General features: G+C 35.9%; 1 protein-coding gene across 2 annotated transcripts in view; it reads left to right on the forward strand.

Annotated features, from left to right (window-relative positions):
- Nucleotides 1–24,410, forward strand: part of MAP4K3 (mitogen-activated protein kinase kinase kinase kinase 3) — a 202,088-nt gene that overhangs the window by 122,429 nt on the left and 55,249 nt on the right. For both annotated transcript variants that reach the window (XM_081253508.1, XM_081253509.1), the window contains exons 5-12: nt 2,644–2,699; nt 3,521–3,568; nt 6,577–6,619; nt 8,159–8,231; nt 19,150–19,281; nt 19,476–19,538; nt 19,624–19,705; nt 19,807–19,917. In XM_081253508.1, the coding sequence (XP_081109634.1) occupies nt 2,644–2,699; nt 3,521–3,568; nt 6,577–6,619; nt 8,159–8,231; nt 19,150–19,281; nt 19,476–19,538; nt 19,624–19,705; nt 19,807–19,917 (608 nt within the window). The remainder of the gene's footprint in view (nt 1–2,643; nt 2,700–3,520; nt 3,569–6,576; nt 6,620–8,158; nt 8,232–19,149; nt 19,282–19,475; nt 19,539–19,623; nt 19,706–19,806; nt 19,918–24,410) is intronic.

Genomic DNA, 24,410 nt, shown 5'->3' on the forward strand with positions numbered 1-24,410 from the left:
AATGATCTTAAAATTTGTCATCTTAAAACAAACATTTATTATCTCAGTTACTAAGGGTCAAGAATTCAAGAATGGCTTAATTGGGTGATTTCCTTTGCAGGACAGGGCAAAACATGCATAAGACATTTGGTCCATGCCAAAAATCCTTGAAATTTTGTCCTGTCCAGAATGTCCATGAGCGTATTTGGTTCATGCCACATGGTTTTGGACAGGACCAGATATCAAGGATCTTTTGGCACGGACCCAATGTCTTATGGACATTTTGGGCAGGACCAAATATGAACAAATATCAAGAGCCTTTTGATGGGACCAAAAGTCTTAGGGAGGTTTGGGGCAGGACCAAATGTCTGAAAACTGGATGATTCTAGCTCATGGTCACTCATGAGGGTGCAGTCAAGCTCTTGGCTGGAACTATAGTCATCTGAAGGCTTGACGAAGGTTGGAGGATTTGCTTTCAAGATGATTCACTTACGTGGCTATTGGCAGGAGGTCTCAATTCCTTGCCACAAGGATCTCGCTATAGGACAGCTTGAGTGTCTTCACAGGATGGCAGCTGGCTTCTCCCAGAGGAAATGATGCCAGAGAGCAAGGAGGAAGCCATAAAACCTTTCATGATGTAGTCTCAGGATTTGCATTCTGTTACTACCACCACAATTTTTTCTTTAGAAGCAAGTCATTTCTGTCCAGCCCACACTCAGGAAGGGAATTAAGTTCCAACTCTTGAGGGGGATGTATTAGAGAATTCATGGACATATTTTGACCACAAGGGTGAGGGCAGCAGGGCAACTTTTGACTTTACATTTTTTCATGAGTTCCTTCTCCTCTCCTTTTGTTTACTTTTTCTTTGAGAACTAACATTAGAACCTTTTGTTGTTCCAACATAATAGATTTTTTGTCTCTATTTTTCACTGAACATTTTTCTTTCTGTTTAATATTGTCCTTTAACAACTTTATGCATTCTGTTATATCATTTATGGTGAATTTTTTTTCTCATTTGTTTCATAATTTTGAGATCATCTTCAGGGGGAATTCTGTATGGCTTTTGAGAGTGTGTCCTTCTGACAGTGTTGAATTTTTTTTTCCCTGGGACCCCAGTGACCTCATTGTTTTCTATCTATATTTGAACCCTAAACCTGAGTGAAGAAGAGGCCTTTTAAATTCTAAGAGGAAACATTTTTTCTCTTGTCCAGATCCCAGGCCGTGACACACAAATCCCTAGTCATCTCCTGGTGCTAGTCTGCTATTTTTTGAGGATTCTGGTTTTATGTGGGTGTTTGTTTTAACTCTTCCTCTGCAGAGCTATAACCTTTTCTTCTGTGCCCACGTAGGGGATAAAACTAAAGCCCTAGCTTACTAAGATTGGCCTTCCCCTAAGAGACAACTAGACTATTTGTCATTTTCACCATTCTGTTTTTCATTTTCGTTTTTGCGTTTGGCTTCTGGACAAGTCTCTTACTGTTTATGAGCTTAGCTAGGCATTTAAAAGATTATTTAAAATTCTTTTTCCTGGTGTTACTTTCAGGGTTTTCAGGTTATCTTATTTGCTGTATTGTGGGAACACACATCTCAAGAAGGCCTGTCTTACTGGATGAGAGTAGGCTTACAAGCCACAGAAGTTAGTTACTATATGGTTTATCCTCATTTAAACTTAGCCTTGTCCCCAAAAGAATCTAAGTGAAACAGATTTCTCTCTTCCACAATTGTAAAATACAAGTACTCTGAACCACGCATTTTTACAAAGCTGTTAAGTTTAGGTAAATGGGAGATCACTGTCTAGCACGTGATTTCATGGTTGGAATTTGATTCAGTTTCTAGAATAGTTTTTCCCTCCTGACTTACTTCTTTATTCTAAAGTGATTTAATAGTGAGAAAGAGAAAACTATTTAAATGTTTTTCATCATTGAAAGATGTGCACAAAGGAAATATTCAAATATTACATGATTAAGCTATGTATACTGATATGGAAAGATGTCCATGATAAGTGAAAAGGCAAGTTTCAGAATTTTATGTGTGATATGATTCCACTTATGTTTATTGTTTGTGCACTACATACCTGTACTATATAAAACATCTATGCATTAAGTCATCTGGTAGACTATAGGCCAAACTATTGGTATTGTTTATTATTGAGTAATACTGGTTTGGATAAGGAAAAGACCTGTCTCTGTTGATTGGAATTTTTTATATTGAACATGTATTAATTTTATATCTATAAAGCTAATAATTTTAGGGAAAAAGTATTGATTTTTAACCTTGTCAATAATACATGTTACATGTCAGTTTTTTTTAAAAGCTTTAATAAAAACTAGCTAAACGTCTTGGCCATGCTTTCTTTCTTTTAACATTTAAGAGGTAATATGATCAGGTATAAAAATGAAAATGTAATTAATTTCAGTGACTATTTCAATGTTTTATTCATTCCACAAACATTTATTGAGTAGCTTTTCCATGCCAGGCACTGTTCTAAACACTGGGGATACAATGAGCAAATCAGATTTTTAAAAATTCCTGCCCTCATGGAGCTTACTTTTTAGTAGAATTTAAGTATATTAAGTCTATTGCTTAGTGGAACTTGTAAACTTTGTCTCTTATTGAAAAACATATTTGACTAATTTTATTAACATTAATTTTCTCCTCTTATAGTAACGGGACCTCTGTCAGAACTGCAAATTGCATATGTTAGCAGAGAAACACTACAGGTAAATTCAATGTTAATTAAAAAGTAATTTCTTTATTAAACTAAATGTTTAATTATTGTGCATTACCTGTTAAGCAGAGTAAGGATTTAAATATTCTAGTTTGGTAAACTCCTGAATTTAATACATTTCAAAGTTGTGTAGTAAACTCAAATTATATTTGCAAATAAACACGTTAAAGCTTCAGTATCATAATGTACCTCCTAAAATTTAAGCACTATGGACTTGTTATTTATTTTTATATTCCTCTTAATACCAAAGAAAGGCTTGAAAATTAAGCATTCTTATTGGATTGAAACTCATTCTGATACTAATTGGATATTTACTTTTTTTTTTTTTTTTTTTTTTTTTCTTTTTGCGGTATGCGGGCCTCTCACTGTTGTGGCCTCTCCCGCTGCGGAGCACAGGCTCCGGATGCGCAGGCCCAGCGGCCATGGCTCACGGGCCCAGCCGCTCCGCGGCATATGGGATCCTCCCAGACCGGGGCACGAACCCGTATCCCCTGCATCGGCAGGCGGACTCTCAACCACTGCGCCACCAGGGAGGCCCTGGATATTTACTTTTAAAACGTTATTTCAAACTATTTGCAGAGTTTAGTGAAAATTATTTCCTTAGGAAAATTAGTGGTTCAAACTGAGCTCTGCCTCTCATTTTCTCAGTTCTTTTATCTTTTCGGATACTCTGGTAAAATAAAGTGATTATCACTAGTGCTTTCTGTAATGAGTAAATAAATAAGTCAGAATACTACTCATTGATGACTTTAAATCCCAAAGTGTGTTCTGTAGTAAAGTCTTGTTAATTTTTCTTTTTTTTTGAAACTCCAGGGATTATACTATCTTCACAGTAAAGGAAAAATGCACAGGGATATAAAGGTATATATCGTATGTTTACCTAATGGCCCTCTCTTAATTTTTAAATATTCTGACCCCAAACTGTTGAGCAAAATTATATCAGTTATTCTATTTGATGAATTTGTTGTCTTAATATGTTACTATAATAAAATTGAGTGATACTTTGAAGGGTTTATTAATTTTTTTATAGCAGCTCTATTGAGATACAGTTCACATACAATAAAATTCACCCTTTTAAAGTGTACAATTGTGGATTCATGTTTTAATAACATATTTTAGCTTATTTGTAGTTAGTTATTTATAAAATGTAAATCAGGTCCATAGCTTCCATTAAGTTACAGTCTTTAGGAAGTTTCATGCTTTGAATATTGTAGTAAACTTTGGCAATCTTAAGGAGCTGTCATTAATAATGTATAAAAATGGATAAACTAAGCCTTGACCTTTTCTGCTGGTCTTTAACTGGCAGAGGAGAGCAGGTACACGGGGCATGCCGTGGTAAACCACTCCTATCGTAGGACTCTGAGGTTATTTCCAAAGATACTGCCGTCTTCCCAGCCTGGATATTTTCTCTGTTCATTTATTTTTTCTTTTCTTCTTCCTCATTCATCTTACCTCCTGCTTTTTCTTTCCCCCTTTTGTTTTCTCTAACGTAAAGGTTCTAACTCTTTTTTGCGGGGTATGTGGGTGTGGGAATCATGTGCTCTTTGAGTCTCTGATAAAAGCCATGGACTCTCTCCTCCAAAAATGCTCTTATGCACATGCCTTCAAATTTTGCATGAAATTTCACTGGACTCTCAGATCACCTGCTGAGATCCTCTACTTTAAGTATTGTTCATAAACCACTTAAAAGACATAAGCAAAGAGCCTTGGATTCAAAGGTGGGAGAGATCCTAAGAAGATAAATGTATCAAGAAAGATTCTGTGTCATTGGCACTTAAATGATCTAGAAGGATTGATAGATTTTTGTCAGAAATGGAAGTTGGAGTGCCTTCTAAGCAGAAGGAACAGTGTGAGCAAAGATACGGAGGTCAGAAAGTGTGGGGTCATTTTAGGGGGTATAAAGGCTGCACCATATAATTGAAGAGAAGAGAATGTAGGAGAGTGATAGGAGATGGTGTCGGCCAGGAGGTTTGGTGCTCCATTATGCAAGAACTCGTGTGCTGGACTTCAGAGTTCGGGCCTAATTGGATAGATTCTAGCCATCACCACTATTTCTACCCTGTCTAAGCCACCATTATATTATATCTCACCTGGACTTCTGGAATAGCCTTCTAACTGGTCTTCCTGCTCCCATTCTTGAGTGATCCTACAGTCAGTTCTCTGCCTCACACCAAAGTGACCTTTGTAAATCAGATCTTGTCACTCTCCTGCTTATAAACCACCATTGGCTTCCCATCATACTCAGTACAGTATTCAGATGTTTTTACCGTGGCCATTAAGGTTATGCATGATCTGGCCCCTGCTTTCCTCCCCGACCTCATCTCATACCCCTCTTCGTTTTACTCATTCTGTTCTAGGCACACTAAACTTGGAGTTCCTGGAATATGTTGAGTTCATTCTGGTTCCAGGACTTTGTATTTGCTGTTACCTCTTTCTGGAATGTTCTTCTAGATTTTGGCATGACTCTACACCCTCTCTTCAACTAGATCTCTGCCTTAGGGAGGCCTTCCCTTCCTGCTTTATCTTCAGAGTGCTTATCTCTACCTGGCTTTGAATCATTTATTGGTTCATTCATTCATTCATCTGTGTGTGTGTGTGTGTGTGTGTGTGTGTGTGTGTGTGTATTCGTTTTTAGATTTTCTTTCTCTCCTGCTTAGATGTAAACTCCTTGAGAGCTGGAACTTTTTCATTACTCTAACCCCAGAGCTTGAAGTAGCATCTGGTTACTAGTAGTCTCTCAGAGAGGGATGAATGGACACCTAGATGGATGGATGGAAGAATGCATCATAAGTGCAGGTGACATGATGTAAACTGTAATTTAGAAAAATTAATCTGGAGCTGGAGAAAGACCAAACTGAAGACTCTGGCAGAAGTCTAGATAGCTAGGGCCTAATTCAAGTTGAAATCCCTACTCTAGTTTCTTTTTCCTTTTTCTCATTTCTCCCATTACTCCTTAGAGTTGCAATAATATCAAGGGCTGCAGGTTTGGGTTATTTCTTCCTCTTTTGGGGGCTGGAAGGGGTTTCCTAGTATTTGTTACCCCGAACTTATACTTACAAAATTGATTGCATCCTGAACCATAGCGGATTACTTTTGCTTCCTCATTTAAAAGTTGCCCAAAGGGGGGGCAGGGGTGGGGAGCCTGTAGTACCTTTGAGAGGCAGTATTTCTACCTCCTCCAAAAGCTCTCAGTTTTTTGAAGATGAAGTCGTTATTATCACCTTCTTCTTTGAGCTTAGGTCAAGAAGCTAAAGTGGATAAAAATGCTGCTAGGTCATGCAAACGGGTGACATTTTAATTCTGTGGGACTGTGCCTAGTTGTTTATGTACTGAATGGCCCCAAACTCTGGGCAGAGACACATTAGGATGGACAGCCCCACAGACTAAGTAGTCAGGTTCAGTCTTACACATTAGCATTGGTTCAACTGATGTTAAGTACCTAGAAAGGGAGATGTGTTTTGGTGGTTTTGGACAGGAAACGGCAATGAAGTTTAACATGTAATTCAAGGAACTGAATAATGCCATTGTAAGGTAACAGTTTAGTATAGTGACAGCACTTGATCAGTAAGAAAATAGCATTCAGATTAAAACTAATATGTCACTTTCATAATAACATTCATATTATTTTAATAGCAGCTTTTTGCAAGGCAGAACAGTTTGTAGGGATAGTCAAATTGCCTAAAAAGTGGACAGTAAATTTTCCTATGAATGTAATGGTTTAACATTTTAATTGGGCCTACTATAAATCATTAGTATTTCTAGGTTTAAGCCTGCCACTTGTGATTATTTTAAATATATATGTTTAATCTTTTATATGTGCTTTCTGATAAAATGTTTCCTACTTTAACTAAAATGTTCTCACTTTGAAGGGAGCTAACATTCTATTAACGGATAATGGTCATGTGAAATTAGGTAAGTAAATTTGAATTTCGTCACTTGCACAAATTTATTCCAAAACATAGTAAGTTTATGTTTTCCTCTATAGGGCTAGGTTTCCCCTCCCTCAGCAGCATCGATATATCTTTAGGTGGAAATCTCACTGCAGGACATGACATATGTAATCTCTCTGTATCTATTTCTTCTTCTCTTAAGTGGGGATAAAGTCTATCCTTCACATGGGACAGATTCATTATAAAGATATAGTGAAATAATATCCCTAAAAAATTCTTTCACCTCTAACCCTAGAAGTGGGACTTCTAGTAAGAAGTCTATACGAGATTACCTTGTGACCAAAAAATAAGACAAACAAACAAAAGCCAAAAACTCAATAATGCAAAAAATCCTACCTGCTTACACAAGCTTTTAAAATAAAACACTGTATTAGTTATATAAGAATGTAATTTAGATGCTGAATCGTGCTTTATTTGAAACTGTAACTTTTATTTTGTAACTTTTGATTGTCAAGTTATTAAAACAGTTCAATACCTAAATAATAACTTAATCTGAAAGTTTAAGACAGGAATCATGTACAGTGTAGTAACTTTATAAATAAAGTTATGTCTGTTAGGTATTAAATGAAGTATTTAATAACAAATATGAAACAATTATTTTGAACTACATATCACTATAAAATCAAAATTCAAGCAAATATTTATCTTCTAAAAATATGATTAAACTATTTTGACCTATAGCCTATAATAGGGACTAATCAGATTTAAAAGTATCATAATTTACATATAATAAAATTTTCCTAAGCTACCTCTAAATATGAGAAAAGCAGTTATCTAACTATTGATGGCTTAGTGAACAGTTTCCATCTGCAATTTAAAATTTATGTCAATATTATGTGCCTTACTCAAAGACATCCTATATATAATATATCTTAGTTTATAAAGATTTAGAAATCATCATTAAAAAACTAGAAAATATTAGAACTCAATATACTTAAAAATAGCAACATAAAAATCAACTGACATAAAAATAAATTTCTTGACAGTGATTGTTATTGGTATTAGAATATATTGCTAAGGTAAGATTTTTGGGAATATTCTGTTTGTCTTTTCACGGTAGATAGATTTACCAATAGAGATTTTGTTTTTTTTAATGTCAGTTGTTATGTGTATGGCAGGAAGTGAATGGAATGTATTCCTACTTCAGGTCCCTTCCAGTGATTTTCCTTGAATTTCAGGTCCTGGGAATTAGAAATTATAACATTAAATCTGGCAGGTTAGATTCTCTCAGTTGTCTCTTCCTCATCAAAATTATTTGATCTTGACTTTTGTTGTCATTTGATTCGTGTGGGGATGTATGGGAATCCATTTGGCTGTCATACGCACTATTTTGTGATATTTTAATGCTAGTCCATTAGAGTTACAAATTTTAATGTGATGTTTGAGAATATCTCATTTCTGTGAAATTAATTTAATGGAAATAATTATTAAAAATTTCTCATGTTACTTTTAAATAATTTTACTTTATTTTATTTTCTAAACGTGTCTCTTTTTTTAATAGCTGATTTTGGAGTGTCTGCTCAGATAACAGCTACAATTGCTAAACGGAAGTCTTTCATTGGTACACCATATTGGTAATTGTATTTTAATTGATAATTTAACTTTTTTTTTCTATCATTATTGTATGCAGCGTTTATTAAAAAAATAGACTGAATGGTCAAAATTATTAGGACTAAAACAGATTAAGGAGGTCAGCAACAGGCTAAGTAATTTAGGCATATACACTTTTGGATGAATTACAATACATAGCCATAGAATATTCTACCATACTATTTTTTATTATGTGGAAAGGGCTTTAAAGATTGATATACTTTTAGAAACCTTGATATAGTTCCAGTTTTGCCCAAAAAAAAACCCAACTCTTGGTCCTACACATATTACATGTATTTTCACAGATTAGTCCGTATTCTGACGAATTTTTCAACATTATCTTACTCACAGTATTCCCTAGCTCAAAACTTTTTGACATATCTTGGTTGCACACAAGATCAAGTACATATTTCTTGGCATTTGGAGTCTTCCAGTGTCTGGCCTCTGTCTGCCTCATTAACTTTATTTTTTTTAATTAATTTTATTTATTTATTTATTTTTGGCTGTGTTGGGTCTTCATTGCTGCACACGGGCTTTCTCTAGTTGCTGCGAGTGGGGGCTACTCTTCGTTGTGGTCCATGGGCTTCTCATGGCGGTGGCTTCTCTTGTTGCAGAGCACAGGCTCTAGGCACGGGCTTCAGTAGTTGTGGCACGCGGGCTTAGTTGCTTTGCGTCATGTGGGATCCTCTCAGACTAGGGATCGAACCCATGTCCCCTGCATTGGCAGGTGGATTCTTAACCACTGCACCACCAGGCAAGTCCCTACCTCATTAACTTTAAGTTCTACTAGTTGCCTCCACAGACCTTCCTCTCTAGCCATATTTGTCTGCTGGGTGTTCTTTGATCATTCTATACAAACTATCTTATTCATTCATTTATTTGTTCAATAAATGTTTCTACCACTTACTATGTGCCAGATATACTGTTAGTCATTGTGCATATAGTGGTGGATAGGTATAGAGCTTTTTTTGCTCACATGATTCCCTTGAAGTAACGGCACTCTGGAAATCTTAATATTCTTCAGCTTAAGTGCTACCATTCCTCCCCCAATGCCCTCCTGATCTGCCTCCTCAGCAGTGGGATAGCACTAATCTGGATGACTTCTTTTCATATTTAAGATATGATGTATATCATTTTTAATACTTGTCTTTTTATCAAACAGGTACATACTTTAAAAGTCAAGTAGTGCTAAAGAGACTGATAAATTCTTCTAGTTGTGTCTTCTGCCATCTGTAGCATTATTATTATTTATAGGCTTTGTGTTACAATAGGTGAAGATTTTATTAATAGTTCTCTTCATTCATTATTCAGTCTTCTTATCCTTTCATTGTACTTGCTGAGTCACTTATTATACTACTATTACACTTACTGTCTTAAAATTTTTTTCTTATATCTAATAATTTCTTCATTTTTTATTTACTGTATTTTTTATCCCTGGCCAAGACTTCCATACCTCCCCATATTCTGCAATCTGAAAGGTGCCTCTATATAATTTTCCAAGCCATAAATAGTCCTCATTTTGGGAGGTTTTTTTGCTTTGTTTTAATTTGTTTTGTTTTGTTTTTATTAAAGTTAAGTCTTCCTGGGGTCCTCCTCCCTCCTATTCCAATCTGAAATGTTTATTTTCTAGGTTTTTTCCATAGCTTCGCCTTGGGAATTCATTTCCTGGAATCCAAGTCTTCTTCCTTCTTCATAAATTTCTCCCTCTCTCACGTTTTGATAACTTCCTGAGAAATTTGAGGGATAAAAATTTTTGAGATTCTGCACGTCTAGCCTCACACACACACGATTGATAATTTGGATGAATATGGCATTCTAGGTTGGAATTTTTGAAGCATTGCTCTAGTGTCTTTTCTCTGATGTTGATGGAAACTGATGCCATTATGACACATGATTTTTATTTCTAACATCTTTATTGGAGTATAGTCGCTTTACAGTGTTCTGTTAGTTTCTGCTGTATAACAAAGTGAATCAGCTATACATATACATGTATCCCCATATCCCCTCCCTCTTGCATCTCCCTCCCACCCCTCTAGGTGGTCACAAAACACCGAGCTGATCTCCCTGTGCTATGCAGCTGCTTCCCACTAGCTGTCTTTTTACATTTGGTAGTGTACACATGTCAGTGGTACTCTCTCACTTCGTCCCAGCTATCCTTCCCCCTCCCCGTTTCCTCAAGTCCATTCTCTACGTCTGCGTCTTTATTCCTATCCTGCCTCTAGGTTCATCAGAACCATTTTGTTTTTTTAGGTTCCATATATATGTGTTAGCGTACAGTATTTGTTTTTCTCTTTCTGACTTACTTCACTCTATAGAATACACTGTAGGTCCATCCACCTCACTACAAATAGTTGAGTTTTGTTTCTTTTTATGGCTGAGTAATATTCCATTATATATATGTGTCACATCTTCTTTATCCATTCATCTGTCGATGGACACTTAGGTTGCTTCCATGTCCTGGCTATTGTAAATAGTGCTGCAGGGAACATTGTGATACATGTCTCTTTTTGAGTTATGGTTTTCTCAGGGTATATGCCCAGTCGTGGGATTGCTGGGTCGTATGGTAGTTCTATTTGTAGTTTTTTAAGGAACCTCCATACTGTTCTCCATATCAGTGGCTGTATCAATTTACATTCCCACCAACAGTGCAAGAGGGTTCCCTTTTCTCCACACCCTCTCCAGCATTTATTGTTCGTAGATTTTTTCATGATGGCCATTCTGACAGGTGTGAGGTGTTACCTCATTGTAGTTTTGATTTCCATTTCTCTAATGATTACTGACGTTGAGCATCCTTTCATGTGTTTGTTGGCCATCTGTATATCTTCTTTGGAGAAATGTCTATTTAGGTCTTCTGCCCATTTTTGGATTGGGTTGTTTGTTTTTTTGACATCGAGCTTCATGAGCTGCTTGTATATTTTGGAGATTAATCCTTTGTCAGTTGCTTCGTTTGCAAATATTTTCTCCCATTCTGCGGGTTGTCTTCTCGTCTTTTTTATGGTATCCTTTGCTATGCAAAAGCTTTTAAGTTTCATTAGGTTCTGTTTGTTTATTTGTATTTCCATTTCTCTAGGAGGTGGGTCAGAAAGGATCTTGCTGTAATTTATGTCATAGAGTGTTCTGCCTGTCTTCCTCTTAAGAGTTTTATAGTGTCCAGTCTTACATTTAGGTCTCTAATCCATTTTGAGTTTATTTTTGTGTATGGTGTTAGGGAGTGTTCTAATATCATTCTTTTACATGTAGCTGTCCAGTTTTCCCAGCAACACTTATTGAAGTGGCTGTCTTTTCTCCATTGTATACCCTTGCCTCCTGTGTCATAGATTAGTTGACCGTAGGTGCGTGGGTTTATCTCTGGGCTTTCTATCCTGTTCCATTCGTCTATATTTCTGTTTTTGTGCCAGTACCATACTGTCTTGATTACTGTAGCTTTGTAGTATATAGTCTGAAGTTAGGGAGCCTGATTCCTCCAGCTCCATTTTTCTTTCTCAGGATTGCTCTGGCTATTCGGGGTCTTTTGTGTTTCCATACAAATTGTGAAATTTTTTTGTTCTAGTTCTGTGAAAAATGCCATTAGCAGTTTGATAAGGATTGATTTGAATCTGTAGATTGCTTTGAATAGTATAGTCATTTTCACAATGTTGATTCTTACAATCCAAGAACATGGTATATCTCTCCATCTGTTTTTATCATCTTTAATTTCTTTCATCATTGTCTTATAACTTTCTGCATACAGGTCTTTTGTCTCCTTAGGTAGGTTTATTCCTAGGTATTTTATTCTTTTTGTTGCAATGGTAAATGAGAATGTTTCCTTAATTTCTCTTTCAGATTTTTCATCATTAGTATATAGAAATGCAAGAGATTTCTGTGTATTAATTGTATATCCTGCTACTTTACCAAATTATGGACGCTATCTGGTAGTTTTCTGGTAGCATCTTTAGGATTCTCTACGTATAGTATCATGTCATCTGCAAACAGTGACCGTTTTACTTCTTCTTTTCTGATTTGGATTCCTTATTTCTTTTTCTTCTCCGATTGCTGTGGCTAAAACTTCCAAAACTATGTTGAATAATAGTGGTGAGAGTGGGCAACCTTGTCTTCTTCCTGATCTTCGTGGAAATGGTTTCAGTTTTTCAGCATTGAGAATGATGTTGGCTGTGGGTTTGTCATATATGGCCTTTATTATGATGAAGTAAGTTCCCTCTGTGTCTACTTTCTGGAGAGTTTTTATCATAAATGGGTGTTGAATTTTGTCAAAAGCTTTTTCTGCATCTATTGAGATGATCATATGGTTTTTATCCTTCAATTTGTTAATATGGTGTATCACATTGATTGATTTGTGTATGTTGAAGAATCTTTGCATTCCTAGGATAAACCCCACTTGATCATGGTGCATGATCCTTTTAATGTGCTGTTGGATTCTGTTTGCTAGTATTTTGTTGAGGATGTTTACATCTACGTTTATCAGTGATATTGGCCTGTAGTTTTCTTTATTTGTGGCATCTTGTCTGGTTTTGGTATCAGGGTGATGGTGGCCTCATAGAAGAGTTAGGGAGTGTTCCTCCCTCTGCTATATTTGGAAGAGTTTGAGAAGGATGGGTTTTACTCTTCTGTAAATGTTTGATAGAATTTGCCTGTGAAGGCTTCTGGTCCTGGGCTTTTGTTTGTTGGAAGATTTTAAATCACAGTTTCAATTTCAGTGCTTGTGATTGGTCTGTTGATATTTTCTGTCTCTTCCTGGTTCAGTCTCAGAAGGATGTGAGTTTCTAAGGATTTGTCCATTTCTTCCAGGTTTTCCATTTTATTGGCATATAGTTGCTTGTAGTAATCTCTCATGATCTTTTGCATTTCTGCAGTGTCAGTTGTTACTTCTCCATTTCATTTGTAATTCTATTGATTTGAGTCTTCTCCCTTTTTTTCTTGATGCGTCTGGCTAATGGTTTATCAATTTTGTTTATCTTCTCAAAAACCAGCTTTTGTTTTTATTGATCTTTGCTATCGTTTCCTTCATTTCTTTTTCATTTATTTCTGGTCTTTATGATTTCTTTCCTTCTGCTAACTTTGGAGTTTTTTTGTTCTTCTTTCTCTAGTTTAGTGTAAGGTTAGGTTGTTTATTTGAGATTTTTCTTGTTTCTTGAGGTAGGATTGTATTGCTATAAATTTCCCTCTTAGAACTGCTTTTGCTGCATTCCATAAGTTTTGGGTTGTCATGTTTTCATTTTCTAGGTATTTTTTGATTCCCTCTTTGTTTTCTTCAGTGATCTCTTGGTTATTTAGTAGCATATTGTTTAGCCTTCATGTTTTTGTATTTTTTACAGTTTTTTCCCTCTTATTTCTGTCTAGTCTCATAGCGTTGTGGTCGGAAAAGATACTTGATATCATTTCAATTTTCTTAAATTTACCGAGGCTTGATTTGTGACCCAAGATACGATCTATCCTGCAGAATGTTCCATGAGCACTTGAGAAGAAAGTATATTCTGTTGTTTTTGGATGGATAGTCCTATAAATATCAATTAAGTCTGTCTTGTTTAATGTGTCATTTAAAGCTTGTTTTCCTTATTTATTTTCATTTTGGATGATCTGTCCATGGTGAAAGTGGGGTGTTAAAGTCCCCTACTATAATTGTATTACTGTCAATTTCCCCTTTTCTGACTTTTAACATTTTCCTTATGTATTGAGGTGCTCCTCTGTTGGGTGCATAAATATTTACAATTGTTATATCTTCTTCTTGGATTGATCCCTTGATCATTATGGAGTGTCCTTCTTTGTCTCTTGTAATAGTCTTTATTTTAAAGTCTATTTTGTCTGATATGAGAACTGATACTCCAGCTTTCTTTTGATTTCCATTTGCATGGAATATTTTTTTCCATCCCCTCACTTTCAGTCTGTATGTGTCCCTAGGTCTGAGATGAGTCTCTTGTAGACAGCATATATATGGGTCTTGTTTTTGTATCCATTCAGCCAGTCTGTGTCTTTTTGTTGGAGCATTTAATCCATTTGCATTTAAGGAAATTATCGATATATATGTTCCTGTTACCATTTTCTTAATTGTTTGGGGTTGTTTTTGTTGGTCTTTTCCTTCTCTTGTGTTTCCTCCCTAGAGAAGTTCCTTTAGCATTTGTTGTAAAGCTGGTTTGGTGGTGCTGAATTCTCTTAACTTTTGCTTGTTTGTAAAGGTTTTAATTTCTCCTTTGAATCTGAATGAGATCCTTGCTTGGAAGAATAATCTTGGTTGTAGGTTTTTCCCTTTCATCACTTTAAATATGTCCTGCCACTCCCTTCTGGCTTGCAGAGTTTCTGCTGAAAGATCAGCCGTTAATCTTATGGGGATTCCCTTGTATGTTATTTGTTGCTTTTCCCTTGCTGCTTTTAATATTTTTTTCTTTGGATTTAATTTTTGATAGTTTGATTAATATATGCCTTGCCATGTTTCTCCATGGATTTATCCTGTAATGGACTCTCTGTGCTTCCTGGACTTGATTATTTCCTTTCCCATATTAGGGGAGTTTTCAACTATAATCTCTTCAAATACTTTCTCAGTCCCTTTCTTTTTCTCTTCTTCTGGGACCCCTATAATTCAAATGTTGGTGCATTTAATGTTGGCCCAGAGGTCTCTGAGACTGTCTTCAATTTTTTTCATTCTTTTTTCTTTATTCTGCTCTGTGGTAATTATTTCCATATTTTATCTTTCAGGTCCCTTATCCGTTTTTCTGCCTCAGTTATTCTGCTATTGATTGCTTCTAGAGAATTTTAATCTCATTTATTGTGTTGTTCATCACTGTTTGTTTGCTCTTTAGTTCTTCTAGGTCCTTGTTAAACATTTCTTGTATTTTCTCCATTCTGTTTCCAAGATTTTGGATCATCTTTACTATCATTACTCTGAATTCTTTTTCAGGTAGACTGCCTATTTCCTCTTCATTTGTTTGGTCTGGTGGGTTCTTACCTTGCTCCTTCATCTGCTGTGTGTTTCTCTGTCTTCTCACTTTGCTTAACTTACTGTGTTTGGGTTCTCGTTTTTGCAGGCTGCAGGTTCATAGTTTCTCTTGTTTTTGGTGTCTGCCCCCAGTGGGTGAGGTTGGTTCAGTAGGTTGTGTAGGCTTCCTGGTGGAGGGGACTGGTGCCTGTGTACTGGTGGGTGGGGCTGGATCTTGTCTTTCTGGTGGGTAGGACCACGTCCGGTGGTGTGTTTTGTGGTGTCTGTGAACTTATTATGATTTTAGGCAGCCTTTCTGCTAGTAGGTGGGGTTGTGTTCCTGTCTTGCTAGTTGTTTGGCATAGGGTGTCCAGCACTGGAGCTTGCAGGTCGTTGAGTGGAGCTGGGTCCTAGCATTGAACAGAGCTCTCTGAGAACTCTTGCTGATTGATATTATGTGGGACCGGGAGGTCTCTGGTGGTCCAGTGTCCTGAACTTGGCTCTCCCACCGCCAATGCTTAGGCTTGACACCCAGCCTGAGCAGCAAGACCGTGTCAGCCACACAGCCAAGAGGGCTCCGCTCACGTCACCTTACTTTTCCCTCTTGGCACTGGACTATGTGTGGACCACCACCCCGTCCTCATCACAGAGGGACGCTTTCATGTAGGTAGATGTGGAAAGAATGCGTCACACACTGGTGGAGAGGCGGGGGGCTGGGCAGCTGATGGGCTCCAAATATGGCTGAAACTGTCAACACATTATATTTGAATGTAACCCCTCCCTACTAGAATCTTTTTGATGGTTTGGTATTCCATGGTGGTGTACTTCAGAATTTTTTTGTTTGTTCTTTTGTCATTTTTACTTTTATTCATTGTACTTGGCATTTGTGCTTTTCAATCGGGATTCATGTCTTTTAGTTCTGGGAAGTATTCTTACGTTACTTCTCTAATAATTTCTTTGCTTTACTTTTTCCTGCTCTCTCTTTCTGGAACTCATTAGTTATATCTTGGACCACTTGGATTAATCCATTAATTTTCTGTCACTTTTCAAAAATCATTTTTGTTCTTCTTTCTATAAGATTTCCAAAGCTTTTGAGACTCATGCTTTCATGATGGAGGCTTCCCTCAAATGTCTAGTAACCCTTCTCTTCTGGTTTACATTGAAGAGCAAGGCACTTAAAGCTGATTCGTAGCCGTGTGTGCATGGGATGTGGCGTGTAAACCCAGTTTTTAGTGTCCCAGAAATGAGTAGGTGAAGGAAGCTGAGGAACTCATTGTTATACACAGACTTCTACTGCTCCCAGCCCCTGCTCTCCTTTGTTCCTGATATGTGTGAGTCTGAAGCCCCTTGTCCAGTTTCTGTTGGTCTTTATCCAGTAGGAATGGGGAAGGAGTCATTGCTGGGCCTTAATAGATGGGAAGAGGAATCTGGTGGACTAACTATTCATTATTTAGACTTGACATTTGCAAATATACCTGTTTTCAACCTCAGTCTTTACTCTGCTTTTGTAAGTTTGTAACCCTAATTTGTCAGCCTTTCTGGGATTCTTAGTGGCTAAGAACCAGCTAGTTGGAACCTAGTCATCAGTAAAGTAGTAACTGATGTACATTAAATTTTACATATTTCTGGGGCTCTTGGCTTGCTGGTTGGTCTTGTCCTCTACACACACTTAGGTTTGTCCTTCCTCCTATTTGCCACATCATTTACTATTATTTCATTTCCAGTCCAAATATGTCTTCTGGATTTTTCAAAGATGATATGTTTATATTTCTCTTTTTTGTTCTTATTGTTTGGGGTTGATTTCTGAGAGGAAAAAGAGCTTAAAGAGCTATCGGTTATTATTTTTAGGTACTCTGTCTCCTCAGTTTGATTTTAAACATCTGGAGGAGCTCATTGAATCTCCAGGGTCTGGCATGATTCTCTACACATGCTTAGTAAATGTTTGATATAATGATAACTGATCTCCAACTGAAGCTTCAGAGATTAAAAACTAATGTCATTTTTCTAATGATAGAGTAGGTAATATCTTGGGAGCATGTGAAATTGTGAATTGGGCAAAATAATGTTTTGGAACACTCCGACTCTTCAACTCTCTCTAGTATCATGTCTTTCCCACCTAAACTCTAGGGATGTAGGATAGAATGGAATCTCTCATTCATTGTGAGTAAGGTTGGCAGTTATTTGGTTAATCAAAAAAGCCTGTGGAATTGGCAAATCTCAAAATTAATACACTACACATGTACCTTAAACATTTTATTTCAATTTAAGGCATGTGAGTGTACTTTTTTTTTTGCCAATCATTTGATATAGGACCAAGGCCTTTTCTTTGCGTGGATAACTAGTTAGATGTAAATCATCCACATTTCCTGGTTTGTGTTTCCCTAAAATGCAGTCACATACAAAGCATGTGACTTTTCCAGTCAGGTTTATTGAGGTATAAATTTAGCCTTATTAGGTGTACAGTTCTATGAACTTTGAGACACTCTGTGGTAGTGAAAAATGCCACCGCGATCTGTGTAAAACATAGGTTCCCATCACCCAGGAAAGTTTCCTTTTGTGCCCTTCTCATAAATTCTTTTGGCCCGTCTCTAGCCTCTGGCAACACCTGATCTGATTTCTGTCTCTACAGTTTTGCCTTTTCCCCCAGTGTCATACAGATGGAATTATGCAGTCTGTAGCCTTCCTAATCTTTGACAGCTATTATTTTCTTAACCTCATTTGCCAGATTTTTTGTTTTTTTGTCTTTAGAAACTTGTCTTTAGAAACTTGTCTTTAACAAGTTTTTCTAAAGCATACACTTTAATTTTCATAACAGCTTACTCTTTTTACCTTCACAATAAATTAGCTTTTATAATATTTAATTAGATTATGTATTTATAATAACAAATATAACAAATAAACAGGTTCAGAGATGAGTCAGTTGATTGTGGTAAGCATGCAACTTAACTGGCAGGAGTACAAGTGCACTGGGTGGAATCTTCCACTCATGTTTTTGTAGAGGAAGGGAGAACATCAGCTGCTGTGGCCAGCTAGTTAAGAATATGTCACCAGTGTGTACTTCCATCCTCTACTGGGGCATCTCCACAGCTGGCTGGAATCTAGCTATCAATAAAGATTAAAAACATTTTAAGACCAAGCATTTAGAAAGTTAGAGGGATTTTTTTTTTTTTTTGGTTAACTTACTGACATATTTGACTTTCCTGAAATCATACCAGGAAAACAAACATACTTGTAAGGCTGCCTGTTTAACTCACACTTTTGATATGTAAGAGTTCAAATGTTTATCTCAAGTAGTTCTTTTCAAAACTACTGCTTAGAATTTGAAATTTTTTATATTTGAAAATCAACATAATTATTTAATAAAATACAAATTTATAGAGGTATAATTAGAATGAGACTACAGTAAAGTTGAAAGAAATGAAAAATACTGAATTCAGGTAACTTTCATCTGAATAAATATATTTTTTTAAAAGCAGACACTCATTTTTATAACTTTTCACCAACCAATTAAGTTTATAGTAAATGTGAGTTAAGTACTAAATGAAGATTCTTGGTGCCCCAATAAATAGTATTGGTCAAGTGAAAACAGTCGGAGGCCAGATTGCAGTTTATTGACATAAGAAGGAAGAGCTAAAAATGATAAGTTATTTATTACATGTTATGTCTCTATAGAATTTTGCATGTACAGAGGAAGAGAGATTGGGATGTGGACAAATTGGTACATGTCGCTCTGTTATAGTTGTAAATTTTTATAAACCTTTAATAGTAAATAGCTTAACAAAGTAACAAAGGAGAAATCAGTAGGGGCTTGGGATGGAGAGTCTTATGAGATGTCGAGATCTTGGGAAATATGAGCCTTTTAAGTACTACATACTTATTTTTCAGATGTCAAGGCCTAAATAGGCCTCAGCGTACATAGTGATGGTGTGCTGCTGATGGGAATAAGAAGGAAAATGCAATAAATAGGTTTTTCTTTTCTGGACTATTTCCTTCAGGATGGCTCCAGAAGTCGCAGCCGTTGAGAGGAAAGGGGGGTACAATCAGCTTTGTGATCTCTGGGCAGTGGGGATCACTGCCATAGAACTTGCTGAGCTGCAGCCTCCTATGTTTGACTTACACCCAATGAGGTCAGTGTGTCATAGTTAAAGAATCCTGTGCTTAAATTAAGGTCCCCTCCCCCCCCAGTATTATTTATTATGTCATGAACAAGTAATATTCTTAGTCTTGCTTTACCTTATTTGGGAATTATAGTAATAGAATTAATATTATATATTAAAATATGCACTCTTAAAATGCTGTGTAATGGTTGTTGATTTTTCAGAGCATTATTTCTAATGACAAAAAGCAATTTTCAGCCTCCTAAACTAAAGGATAAAATGAAGTGGTAAGTATTTTTGTGTTATTTACTTTTATAGTCATGAGCAAAAAAATAATTGAAATTTTAAAATCTGATTTTCAAAATTTCTTAGGTCAAATAGTTTTCATCATTTTGTGAAAATGGCACTTACCAAAAATCCAAAAAAAAGACCTACTGCTGAAAAGCTACTACAGGTATTATTTTTGCCCTGAAATATGTCTTTTTTCAAAAGATAAAATATCACTCAAACAGACTTCTAATAAGTGTTCTGTACTGTGTTATGTTATTTTTATAGCACCCGTTTGTCACACAGCCTTTGACACGGTCTTTGGCAATCGAACTGTTGGATAAAGTGAATAATCCAGATCATTCCACTTACCATGATTTTGATGATGATGATCCTGAGGTAGGAACTGTTTTTACCAAGTAGTATATAACATATATGTATATATGTATGTACCTCTGAAAAATCAGTTCTTTTAAGTTCTGGATCTAGTTTAAATCAACTCTTGAGGGAAGAATTAACTCCTTGACTTTGGAAGTCATGAGCTGGATTTTTCCTATTGACTGCTTATAGAGACTGTTTTCTGAAAATGGCAAAGGCAGAATCATCTGATCTACTTCTTGAAATTACTGTAGTTTTTTTAAAGTAGTCATTTTAGATGAAGTTGCAAATAAATAATCCATTGTAAAAGAGAATGCAAATGGGAAGCACCTACACAAGATGTTAGAATATACATAAAATTTCTGTTCCATTTTCTTCTCAAAAAGAATCCTTGTACAATACTTCATGAGTTATTAGTGGTTAGTAGAAAGTATAGGATTGACTTTGTTAGTGACTGTTAACCCTAATTGTCTGCTGTAGACGTGTTTAAAAATGAGCCAGTGTAGTTAGAGAATTAAATAACCCTAGTATCATGGGAGCATTGGTATGAATGGAGGCTTCACTTCGGCTGGCATATGTAACATTCCTAACTCAGCTAATAATTGTGGCACCTAAGATAAACTCAGTATATGTGACATGTCAGAATTCTGTTATTGGGTCTGTAACTGAGCTGGATAGCCTTGAACTTGACTGGCTTTTGGAAGGTACTTAAAATGAGCTAAATTCCATTGATGATACTGAAGGAACGATAGCTCTCAGTGGTCAGAAAGGTGGTCTCAGATTGTCTTAGGTAAGAGAGAACCTTTCTATCAATTCATCATTGTTCTACCTTGTCGTCTTTATACAACTGTAAATAAGCTACTATCCCTTTGTTTAAAGGTCTGGAAAAGCATTTGAAAACAAAAAACTTAAGAACTGTAAAGTATTATTGACTTTATACTAGGGAGAAATTGGGTTTTGTTGTTTTGCTTTATAAATTCTTCTATAATTTAATATACAGGTGTTCCTTCATTTGCATGGTAGTAAAGGACTGTACAAATGACCAAGTAAGGTGAAATCCTGCAAAGCGATCTTTTTTTTTTTTAAAGGATCCAACAGCATTTTTTGGCATGTAAATTTATTTATTTATTTATTTATTTATTTATTTATTTGTGGCTGCATTGGGTCTTTGTTGCTGAGCGGGGCTTTCTCTAGTTGCGGTGAGCAGGAGCTACTCTTCTTTATGGTGTGCGGGCTTCTCATTGCAGTGGCTTCTCTTGTGGTGGAGCATGGGCTCTAGGCGTGAGGGCTTCAGTAGTTGTGGCATGTGGTCTCAATAGTTGTGGCTCGCGGGCTCTAGAGCGCAGGATCAGTAGCTGTGGCACATGGGCTTAGTTGCTCCGCAGCATGTGGGATCTCCCGGACCAGGGCTCGAACCCGTGTCCCCTGCATTGGCAGGCGGACTCTCAACCACTGCACCACCAGGGACGTCCCCTGCAAAACGATCTTAATACTCAAGGAGAAAAATTATAATTGTTTTGTGACCTTAAAAAATTTTTGTTAGAAGATTGAAAACTCTCTTATTGTCAGTTTTAAATGTATGGGGGAATGAAAAAAATAGTAAAACTAATAGTTTATTTAGTACATTGTAAAGTATTAGAACCTGTGAGAATTGTGTTTCTTTGCTTAAAAAAAAAACACTTCCATGGATTGTTTCATTATCAAGTAGTCTGTTTATTGAGTAGATTGCATAGTGTTTGCCTTCTTCTTGTCATATAACTTTATGACACAGAACAACTATCTTCTTTATGCTTTGGTGAATGTCAGATTCCTTTCTAAGTTCAAATCAGCTTCCAGTATTTTATCATTTGAACTTTCAATGCATGAAATAACCTCAGTATTCCTGTGACGTGAAATTTTTTGCTAGCGCCCCTTCTTTTGGGGCACCTTCATCCTTTTTATCAGAACTTCTTTCTTCACTTATATCAGGTTCACCTTCACTAAGTTACCCTGGCTATTGTGTCCACAGTCTCTTGAACAGTGGCAGTGTCAGCATTCTCACAGTCAGCTATTTTCTCCTGTAACTTCATTTATGTTTGATTCAAACTGCATTTCCAACATTATCCAGAGTTATCACTTTCTGTTTCTTTGCAGCAGTTTTATCTTTGTTGGCTAATTTCTTCTTTCAGTTACCAACTTCTGTAAAAATGTCACATGAGTATATTATCACTGAGAGACAAGGAGGCAACACAACTACACACTTTGCTGTCTGTGCATGAACTGAATAACAGATGCTCAGTGACCAGTCACAGACAGACTTTGAAAGTAGTGACGTGATTACTTACAGATCATGATGTGCATCTGTTATTCACATAGTGATCTGTGGACTGACAAGCAGGCAGTGAAGTTTGTGTTTTATGCAATTATAATTAATATCCTGAATGTTGATAAGATTAATATACTGAATAATATACAATTAATGTTATATAATATTATACAATTAATAAACTGGTGACTGAAATTTGAACCATGTTATAGAGGACTAGTGTAATTTAACTCTATTGTAGTAACTGAAATTTGTGCATATCAAGACTACAGGACGAGGACTGCCTGTACTCTTTCAGTGCACTAGATGCTGCATTGTTGTCCCTTACTTCATCCTGTTTACTTGTTGTGCTGAATTATAAAGTCCTTTAAAATGTTTAAAGAGGAGAAATAATAAACCAAATATAGAAGCAACCTGTGGAATAAAGATTCTTCTGAAATTTTCTCATATAGCAGAGAAAGAAATTTCTCCTTATCAAGACTATGTTATTAGTATTATAATTGTTGGTTAGGGAGGAGGGTAACTTTTCTTCCCACCATAATTTAAGATCATACTTTCCCCAGAGAAATCTATAGTAATTTATACATATATAATACTACAATATATGTTATACATAATATGTAGTATCTAAGTCTTATTATTTGCAAATGATTTGTAATTATAATTGCTAAGTACTGTGTTGTCACTCAGAATTTGAATGCGTCTAACTAGCATTTCAGTACTTGCTGTGATACTATATAATACTGTGTGGAAATTGAATTCTCTTGAAAATATTTAGCACGTGTACTAGTTCTACTTTAGTCTTTAGTTGTTTTAGTTTAGTATACATTATTCACAGTGGAAGAAAGTTGACTTTTCATGTAGCGCTCCCATGTAGTTTCTATTTTAGAAGTACTACACATTGAAGTAATGGTGATTAATAGCATTTTCTTCTCCTGTATGTTAACCCATGTACTAGGTACAGCATTATAAGATTTAATAATTTTATAATTGCACCGTTGAAGCTGGGAAAGTAAAACTGTTCTCATAGAAAGCATAGATTTCATCCAAGTTCACTGATAACAGCAGTATGTGTGACTAATCTAACATGATACCTATTTTTGCTTGTTTGTTTTTGCTCCACATATTGTGATCAAAAGTCCAGGGTTTTTCTTGTTCTGCGGCTAACTAGCTGAATGTCCTCATCTATAAAATGAAGATTAATACTTGTTTCACAAGTTTATTTTGAGGACAGAATGAGCTAAGGTATACGAAAGCACTTTGTAAACTAGAAATCGCTGTGTACATGTAAAGTTTAAATACTTAATTTTTAAAATTATTTTTGCTACTGTTTTACTACATTGGTGTTTTAATATTTGGGTCTTAGATTCATATATTTTTATTTCCTGAGAAGCGCCTACACTGAGAATAGTTAACTTGGGTCCTGTTTTTGATTTGCTTTACAGAGTCTTAATTTGAGCTCAAATGTTTATGAATTACATTTTCCAAAAGATATGTGTAAGAGTGTATCACCTTCAAAGGTAGTAAAACTTCAAAGATAGTGTTTCACACACAGAAGAAAAAACCTATTTGGTACATGAAATAGATGCTGGCATCACCTCTTAAAGTGAAGCCTTAGAGTGTATAGAATGGAGTTGCAGAAGCTTTTCAAATAGGGCCTTTTTTACTCCATAAGGTTGGAGGAACGTCTGTGAATTAATAGTAAGAAGAGCACATCCCTACTTCACCTACCCCCCAGGATATTTCTCTCTGAAAGTGACAGTACACATAGAGAGATTTTAATAAAAGGAAAGAAAATAGAGTGCTGCTTCTACAAGAAAAAGCATTAAGGTGGGGAAAATGTTGTGTTTGCTAGGTAAGAAAACCATAAATCATTAATGCCTTTAGCATTATTTCATTTCATTTATCTCATCCTTGATATAAGAAGTTGAGGCAGATTTTTTTTCAATTACAATTTTCTCCTCTGCAACAGGGAAATCTAGCTGCAGCTTTTGAACAGCTATTGTGTTGTTGAAATATTCAGTTTTGAATATTTATTTATATTCAACTCATAGAACATTTATTGGGAACCTGCTGTGGATAACGTATATCCCTAATCTTAAGCTCCCAGTTTGAGGAGTAAGAAGCTTTCAGTTTCTGGTTGCCATTTTTTAAACAAATATTAACAAAGTTGTATTTTGTTCCCATTTTTATATAAAGAGAAGTATTT

This window comes from Mesoplodon bidens (genome assembly GCF_964165515.1).
Source record: "Mesoplodon bidens genome assembly, chromosome: 14".
Lineage (NCBI taxonomy): Eukaryota > Metazoa > Chordata > Mammalia > Artiodactyla > Ziphiidae > Mesoplodon > Mesoplodon bidens.